We start from the raw sequence: 9,049 nt of genomic DNA, 5'->3' as shown, positions 1-9,049 counted from the left end.
AATAAACAAACAAGCAAACAGATGTAATGTTAAAAGAGAAAAAAGACGGAAGGTCAGCCTAGGATACATGAGATCCTATTTCAAAAAATATATACATATATTTAATAAAAACAAAACAATATAATAAGTTATTCTCTGCCATGCTCCCTTGCGCATCACAGACAAATTAATGTCTGTGTGTTGAGCGAGTGTGTCTCCTTTCCCACCCACCCTGTCCATTGCGGACTGGTACAATTTGACCCCCTCCTCCCCCCAGGGTAGAGCAAGAGAGGGAGGGGGAATACTAGCCACATCGTTGGTCGGTCTTTTCACATCCAATTGCCTCCTAGGAGGTGGGAAGAGAGCAATTCACACTTAATTACCTCCCAAGCTGACAAGCGCAGGGGAGGCTGGACCACCCAGCCTAGCTCCCCAGGGGTTGCGCTGCACCCACCCAGTCGGCCATGCTGCCTTCCCTGAGGCTTTCGACTCTCGGCTTCCTCCTGTTGTGTCTGGCACCAGGACAGACGTCCAAGTATCAAGAACATGACTTTTTGCAGTTTCTGGACTTGGAGAAAACGTCTTCACCTCGCAGGTTCCAACCTGTGCCTCACTTCTTAAGGAAGATCTTCCAGGCTCGAGAAGCTGGTGGGGCCTCCCAGGATTTATGCTACGTGAAGGAGCTGGGTGTCCGTGGGAACCTGCTTCGGCTTCTCCCAGACCAGGGTAAGGGACCCTAGTGTTTGTCAGGGAAAAATCTCAAGTGGGTGCTGTGGAGATAGAAAGAGGGGACAGATTGGGCACCTTGGCTCATAGGAGTCTGAGCTAGGATCTTCAATATTCGGTCTCAGCTTTAAGATCAACTGAGGGGAAGGCGCGTGTTCTTGTCACCCGGGGCTTCTCCACGCTGCTCTAACCGCCGCTGAGTCCTTAGCAGAGTTTAACACACTGTTGGGGGTGGGGGTGTCTGAATGCAAGGTAGGCCGACTCCCCCTCCCCCCCCCCCAACATCTCCGTTCTCCCTCTCTCTCACCTCTCTCTAAAAATGTGTTTGTGCAAGCCTCTCAGAGAGTCCAGCGGGGGCCGGATCCCCTGGAGCTGAAGTTTCAGGAGGTTGGGAGCCGCCCAATAGTGTGGTTGCTGTGAACCGAGTTCTGGTCCTCTTAACCACTCAGCCATCTTTCTAGCCCTCTCTGTTACTTTCCTTGGATGCAAATGGCATGTCTTGCTTTTAATTAGTTTTGAGGCAAGGTCTTTTTTGTGTAGCTCTGACTGTCCTGGAACTTGCTATGTAGACCTTAGCAAACTCCACCTGCCTCTGCCTCTCAAGTACTGAGTGTTGGGATTAAAAGCCAGCAAGTCACTGGTCTTTAATTATTTATTTGTTTATTTTTGGTTTCTTCAGGACAGGGTTTTTCAGCCTGGTGATGGTGGCAAAAGCCTTAAATCCAGCACTCAGGAAACAGAAGCGGGCAGATCTCTGAGTTTGAGGCCAGTCTGCGGAGAGAGGTCTAGGATAGTCAACGCTCTACAGAGAAACCCTGTCTGGGGGGGCATAAAGGGGGATTCTCTGTGTAGCCACGGCTGTTCTGGAACTCTGTAGAACGTGGCCTTAAACTCAAGAGATCTGCCTGCCTCTGCCAACCCAGTGTTGGCATTAAAGGCGTTCAATTTGATTTTTTTTTTAAACAGACCAATGATATTAATTTGAGCCACAATCACATCTTTGTATGAAAGCAGAGTGGCTACCGTCTCACAGTTTCTCAAACTCACCCCCTACGGAATTACACTAGCCACCTGTTTTGAAAGTAGGTTCTTCCAGGCCAAGGCTGTCTGCCCTTCACTCTTGTACTTAATTCTTATTCAAAATAGGAGGTGGCTGGATGAGCCAGCACATTCCTGAGCCTCCACCTTGGCATTCACATGCGCAGCTAGCTTCCTTCCTAGTTACTGGTTTTTCTTTTCTTTCTTTGTTTTTGGGACACTACTTCGATCTGTAACAAACTATGCAGTCCAGGCTGGTCACAAACTTCAGCAATCCTCCTGCTTCAGGTTCCCAAGTGCTGAGATTATAGGTGTGACCCACCACTGAAGACCAAGGGTATAGTTAGTTACACGGCAGATGAAGAGAAGACATGGCTACGCGTTTGTCTCTGAAGCATTTAATGTATACCTGCTGTTAGCTGAGCTGGCCTGGGAATGGCCTTGAGAATGTAGGTTTTTAGAGCTGGGCACCTTTAATCCCAGCACTGTGGGAAGCAGAGGTGGGGGAAGCTCTGTGAGTTTGAAACCGGCCTGGTCCACAGAGCTAGTTCTAGGACAACCAGAGCTACAAAAAGAAGCCCTGTCTCAAAATTAGTTAAAAAGAAGTAAAACTCCAAGGTTGGTCTGAAGAGGGAACCAACAGGATTCCCATGGATGAGGTTTCTCATGATGGAAGGGCCTCAAAGTCACCGGGCGGGGTGTGGGGAACAAGGGAGGGAGCTGGAAGAGGGAGAGCATTCATTAGATGAAAACAAAACAATCTATGGAAATTCTAAACCAAAGGGAGCGGAGGATTCCCACTGTAGCCTTGAGAAGTAGGAGAGGCCGAGCTTTGTTGACACTTTCTGAAGAGGCTCAGCAGTAAAGAGCTCTCTCTGCTCTTCAGAAGATTCTGGCTCAATTCCCAGCATCTGAATAATGGCTCTCAATTGTCTGTGACTTCCGTCCCAGGGGATCCAATGCCCTGGTCTGGCCTCTTGGGCCCACATGTATGTGGTGCGCAGGCATACATGAAGGCAGAACACTCTTATCCATTAGTTGGTATTAAGTTAAAATCACAGTGAGGACGAGGGGGCTGGAAAGGTGGCCCAGACTCAGCACCCGCATCAGGCAGCTCACTATCGCCTGCGTTAACTCCAGCTCCAGGGACTCTGACACTTCTAGACCTCTGCAGGCATTTGCTCAAATTCAGTGCATGTACACATTAAAAAAAAAAAAAAGTGAGAGCCAGGCGGTAGTGGTGCACACCTTTATATCCAACCCCGGGGAGGCAGAGGCAGGTGGATCTCTGTGAGTTTGAGGTTAGCATGGTCTACAGGGTGAGTTCCAGGACAGTCAGAGCTGTTAGACAGAGAAACCCTGTCTCAAAACAAACAAACAAACAAACAATCAAACAAAAACCCTTGAGAATGAGGCTAGATGTGGTGGTATTTCCCTACGGTCATTGCACTCTGCAGGCAGGGGTGATTGGATCTTTTTTGAGTTCCAGGCCGGTCAGGAAAACATAAGACTTTGTCAAAAAATAAAAAATAAATAAAAATAAAAAAGAAGAAGAAAAGGAAAGGAAGAAAGAAAGAAAAAGAAAGAAAGAAAGAAAGAAAATATGGTGGCGCAGGCCTTTAATCTCAGCGTTTAGGAGGCAGTGGCAGTCTAGTCTCAGTGAGTTGAGGCAGAGGAGACACTTCCAAGAGCAGCCTTCATTTCCAGGCCAAATTCTTGGGTGGTCTGTGACTGTGGAATCTCTCTTTTCCCCCAAGCCTGGCTTCTTTCACTCAGTCCCATGTTTGTGGGATTTGGCCATGCTGTTGGAATTGGTAGTTCTTCTGTTCTGACTGCTATGTAGTATTTCATACGAATGAAGATTGGGGAACCATCTTGCCAAGGGAGGGTTTGCATAGAACTCAGATCTATGCGCATGTTGACATTTATCTCAGAGGTGGGTCTGAAGTACAAAGGGTTATTGTGATTCCCGTGTGTTCCTTTTTGCTTCTAGGTTTCTTCCTTAACACACAGGAACCCTCCCGAGATGGCTCTTGCCTACAGAAGTTCCTCTATTTTAACTTGTCTGCTATCAAAGAAAAGGAGAAGTTGACCATGGCCCGGCTGACTCTAGACTTGGGGCCCAGGTCCTACTATAGCCTGGGCCCAGAAGTGGTGGTGGTGCTGTCAGAGGTTGAGGACCATGGTGTGTGGGGGCGACCCCACCCTAAACCAGGCAGAATGCTCGCGCTGCAGTCCGTTCCAGGGCCTCAAGGTCCTCTGCACTTCAACGTGAAGGATGTGGTTAAGGATCAGAATGGCAACCGACTGAAGAGTTTGGGCTTATACTTAGAGATTCTGGCCAAAGAGGACAGATACTCTGGGGAACATTTCCAGGCTGAGAACACCTATCTCCGGCTGAGGCGTTCTCTTCACGCCTCCCTGCTGGTGGTGACCCTCAACCCTGACCATTGCCGCCCTTCTTCCAGAAAAAGGAGGGCAGCCATCCCTGTCCCCAGGGGGTCTTGTAAGAATCTCTGCCATCGTCACCAGCTGTTCGTCAGCTTCCAGGACTTGGGTTGGCACAAATGGGTCATTGCCCCCAAGGGGTTCATGGCAAATTACTGCCATGGAGATTGTCCCTTCTCGATGGCCACGTATTTGAATAGCTCCAACTATGCTTTCATGCAGGCACTGATGCACGCGGTTGACCCCAAGGTCCCCAAGGCGATCTGTATCCCCACCAAGCTGTCCCCCATTTCCATGCTCTATCAAGATAATGATGAGAACGTCATTCTCCGACATTATGAAGACATGGTAGTTGATGAATGCGGGTGTGGGTAGAGGAAGAGGAAGGAATGGTCTTCGGGTAATTCCTTTAATAAAACTTCCATTCTGGCCTATGACCTTTTGAATATGACACGTCCATCATGTTTAATAGCCCATAAATACGCATATTTGTGTGCTTACCATGGAGTCCTGGTAATCTTAGCTACTTTGAGCTCTAACATGCTCATACACATAACATGCTAGACTTTTGTCCCAGGTCTTACTGTGTGTCCTTTGCTGTCTTTGAACTCAGCAATCCTCCTGCCTCTACCTCTGGGGTTACAGCTGTGTGCCTTCAGGACCAAATACATTTTTTTTTTAAGTCAAGGTCTCAATATTTACCTACTGCTTACCCTGAACTTACTATGTAGACTGGGTTGGCCTCAAGCTACCAGAAAGCTACCAGAATGTGGATCAGGCTGTCCTGTAACTCACTATATAGACTAGGCTGTCCTGTAACTCAACAGAGATCAGTTGCCTCTGCTTCCTTAGTGCTGTGATTAAAGGCGTGTACCATACCACGTGTATATGTAAAAATTTGAAATTTCCTTGAGAAACTATAATGTAGAAAAACTCAAATGATTTTTAAAAATATTTTTTCATTTTTATTTATGAGTGTGAGCTTGTGTGAACCTAAGTGCACTGTGCACATGTAGGAGCCGCTGGTGGCCAGAAGAGGGCGGTGATGAGTGGCCATGTGGATTCTGGGGTCTGAAAGTGGAACTCAGCAAGTGCTCTTAACTGCTGAGCCTTTTCTTTAGGTCCAGATCTCTCCTGTGATCGTAGAACTGAGATTATTTGCTCTCCTCACGAGTATATCATGGACTTCTGCTGTGTTTTGTTTTCTTGAGACAGAATCATGGAGTCCAGACATTCCTCAAGACCCTTCATAGTCGAGGATAATCTTGAACTTCTGACCCTCCAGCGTCCACCTCTCCCATGGTGGATTGCCCATGTGTGCCACCACACCCAGAGGTCCTTGGTTTTGGTCTTCTGGAGAGTGTCTCACTCTAGTCTAACTGGCCTCCAAGCTTCTGCACTGCTGGGTTTATAGACCTGACCCTCCACGCCTGGCTTTAGAATTTCTTTCCCTATCTTAATTGAGACAAGAATCTTATTTATCCAAGGTTAACTTAAAACTACCTGAGGTAGCCCTAGTAAGGACAACCTTGAACTTCTAACAGACCTGTCTAAGCGTGTTGCAGCTATGGGCATGTGCCACCATCCCTGGCTTGTGTTTGTGTGGCCCAGGGGACCATGCCAGGCCTGACTCTACCAACTGAGTAGAGCTTCAGTCCTCTTTTGGGGTTTGAGACAGTATTGTATATAATCTACTGACCTCCAACCCTTGATACCTTAGGCGCTGGAAAGCTAGTACTGCAGATTCAGATCACCCTTGGCTTTGATTTTTGTTTTTTTGGTCTTTGTTTTGAGACAGGATCTCTCTATAGGACTGCGCTGGTCTCCAGCTCACAAGGAGTCCACCCCACCTCTACCTACCTCCCTGGTGCTGAAATTAAAGGCATGTGCCACCACACCCTGCTATCACATCCCCGTCAGCCTCCCCACCCCACCCCCACCCCCAGGGAGAGGGTTTCCCTTTGTAGCTCTGGCTGTGCTGGAACCTTGTAGACCAGTCTAGCCGCGAACTCACTTGAGATCCGCCCACTTTCTCGATACAGGGTCTTACCGCGTAGTGCTGGCTTGGATGGAACTCAGATATGTAAACTAGACTGCCCTCAAACTTAGGGCGATCCTCCTACCTCTGCCTTCAGTGTGTGAGTGCAGGGGTAACAGACTTGCACCATCAGGGAGAGTTCATTTATTTGTTTGCAGTTGTGCTGGGATTCAAACAGACATGTGCCACCAGGGTTCACTTATTATCGCATTATGTCCTAAGAACTGGGCTAATTTTTTTTAGTTGATCAAAATTACATATATACACACAAACACATACACAAATACCACAAGCACATACATACATACACACAAACACACACAAATACCACAAACACACCACAAATAATGTACATACGCACAAACAATACACAAATACCACAAGTACACACACACACACACACACACACCATAAACCCGCACACACACAAACACCACAAACACACACGCAAAACTAAAACTAAAAGGAAAGATTGGACAAGCCAGTCAGCCCCATTCATTCCTCTGTGGCCTCTGCTTCAGCTTCTGCTTGCAGGTTCCTCCCTTGAGTTCCTGCTCTGACTTTGCTCAGTGAGGAATTGTCCTCTGGAATTGTAAGATGAAATAAACTCTTCATGACAAACCCAAGTTGTCATGGCTGGAGTGTGTCACAGCAACAGTAAAGTAAATGAGGACACCTTTCAATAAAAGCTGTTGAAAGGCAGAGTGGAGAGATGGCTCAGTAGTCAGGAGTGACTGTGGCTAAATCCTGAGGACCAGAGTTCAGATCCCATCACCCATGTAACAAGCTTGGTGTCCTGCAAATACTCTAACCCTGGCTCTGAGGGATCCTATACCCTCTTCAGGCCTCCACACAAGAGATGTGTGTGTGTGTGTGTATGTGTGTGTGTGTGCATCCACCTACTCCCCCATCCCCCACCCACAGTCTTTTTTGTTTTGTTTTTGTTTTGGTTTTTCGAGACAGGGTTTCTCTGTAGCTTTGGAGCCTGTCCTGGAACTAGCTCTTGTAGACCAGGCTGGCCTCGAACTCACAAAGATCCATCTGCCTCTGCCTCTGGCTTTAAAGGCGTGCACCACCACCTCCTGGCTCCCTATTTCTATTCTTAAATAAGAAATAGCACATAAATATTGGGACATTAGTGATTGTTCAAGAGTTTTTTTCCTTCCTTCCTTCCTTCCTTTCTTTTTTTGTTTTTTCCAAGACAGGGTTTCTCTGTAGCTTTGGAACTGTCCTGGAACTAGCTCTTGTAAACCAGGTTGGCCACGAACTCACAGAGATCCGCCTGCCACTGCCTCCCGAGTGCTGGGGTTAAAGGTGTGCACCACCGCCGCCTGTCTTTGTTTATTTATTTATTTATTTATTCTTATTATTTTTTGATACAGGGTCTCACGTAGCCCAGGCTGACTTTACACTCACCACGAAGCCCAAGGGTGACCTTGGCCTCTGCCTCTGCACCCCATTGCTGGAATTACAGGCTTGCACCACCACTCCTGCCTGAGCCTTACTTCCTGGTCATTTTAGTCTCTACTTAAGACAGTGTCGAGCACTTCCTCTATAATCAAGCACACATGGATGCTTCACTTCCGCGCAGAGAAACGGGAGTGTGTGTCCGTAAAGGTCGGACCCTGGTGAGTCAGCTATCAGCAGCTGTCTCTGTCAGGTCTGTGTTCTGTTGATTTCATCATTATTTTTTGTTTTGTTTTGTGGGTGGGGAGGAGACAGAAATGAGGTGAAACATTACACGTGACAAGATTCTCTCCTCGACTCCATTGGCCAGGGTTCCCCACCATCACTCCACGTAGCTGGTGTCCTGAGCTATAGTAACTCCCACGGGATCTCAGCGATGTTGAATTTCCCCACGTTGACGTTCAGAGCACTGGGCAGGAGTTTGGCTGCATTATCTGGCAGAATTGCCATCTCATGTCTGACTCGGCAAACGTTCTGCTGGGTTTGGCTGGATTGCCCCACCCTCCCTATCTGACCAACCAGGCTGGCTGGGCATCTCAACAACTCCACTTTACTTTCCATCCTAGATGTTAGGGTATTGTAACAGGCCCCCAGCCCAGACCTTAGCACCACTGATCTCATGATGGAAGTGCCATCCAGGCTGTAAAACTCAACACACAGACAGCACCACCAGCCAGAACTAAAGCAAAGACCTAATCCATCCAAGTCCACAGTTCTGGGAACGTCTCTAATGTACTGACCTTGCTTTTTTGGCTTTTGCAGTTCTGTTCTGGATAACTGTTCTTGTTAACTGCAGTGTGTCAACCCAGAAGATAGTTTTTTTTTTGTTTGTTTGTTTTGTTTTTGAGACAGGGTTTCTCTGTGACTTTGGAGCCTCTCCTGGAACTAGCTCTTGTAGACCAGGCTGGTCTCGAACTCACAGAGATCCGCCTGCCTCTGCCTCCCGAGTGCTGGGATTAAAGGCATGCGCCACCACCGCCCAGCCCCCCAGAAGATAGTTTTGTGCTTAAAAGCTCACCCCCGAGAAAGGCTCAGGCCTACACTGGATTCCTGAACACCCAGTATCATCCATAGCTAGATAATAGAGACTTCTATTGGCTCAAATCCATGTCTGAGCAGTCTTCTCTGGTGGATACCCCACGACAGGGGCTTATCAGCGAGATTTGCTTCAGGGTGAATCCTGTTTGGGACCCGGCTTGTAACTCAATGATGTGGAGCCTGCATGAAGCCCTGGACCCAATTCCTGCACCCAAATCTTGTCTCTATAGTCTTTCCATGTTCTTTCTCCTCCATCACCCTGGTCCTCGGCACTTCAACCTGCCGCGTTCCTTTTCCCTTGTATTTAAGACTGAG

At 47.8% G+C, this 9,049-nt stretch overlaps 1 protein-coding gene across 1 annotated transcript; it reads left to right on the top strand.

Moving 5' to 3' along the window:
- The first annotated feature begins 443 nt into the window (after positions 1-443).
- Gdf3 (growth differentiation factor 3) lies at positions 444-4,566 on the top strand. The gene is made up of 2 exons (XM_041679406.1): positions 444-705; positions 3,737-4,566. The coding sequence occupies exons 1-2, from the start codon at positions 444-446 to the stop codon at positions 4,564-4,566; spliced, it is 1,092 nt and encodes a 363-aa protein (XP_041535340.1).
- The last annotated feature ends 4,483 nt before the right edge of the window (positions 4,567-9,049 follow it).

The sequence above is a fragment of the Microtus oregoni genome, unplaced genomic scaffold, assembly GCF_018167655.1.
Source record: "Microtus oregoni isolate MIOR12 unplaced genomic scaffold, Mior012 000002F_ref0000024, whole genome shotgun sequence".
Lineage (NCBI taxonomy): Eukaryota > Metazoa > Chordata > Mammalia > Rodentia > Cricetidae > Microtus > Microtus oregoni.
The sequence above is the reverse complement of the archived record's forward strand: the minus strand, read 5'-3'. Positions and strand labels throughout refer to the sequence as shown.

Coding starts and splice junctions, on each gene's coding strand:
- Gdf3 (XM_041679406.1), top strand. CDS start 444: ATGCTGCCTTCCCTGAGGCTTTCGACTCTCGGCTTCCTCCTGTTGTGT. Junction 706..3,736: donor TCGGCTTCTCCCAGACCAGG/GTAAGGGACCCT, acceptor TTTTGCTTCTAG/GTTTCTTCCTTAACACACAG.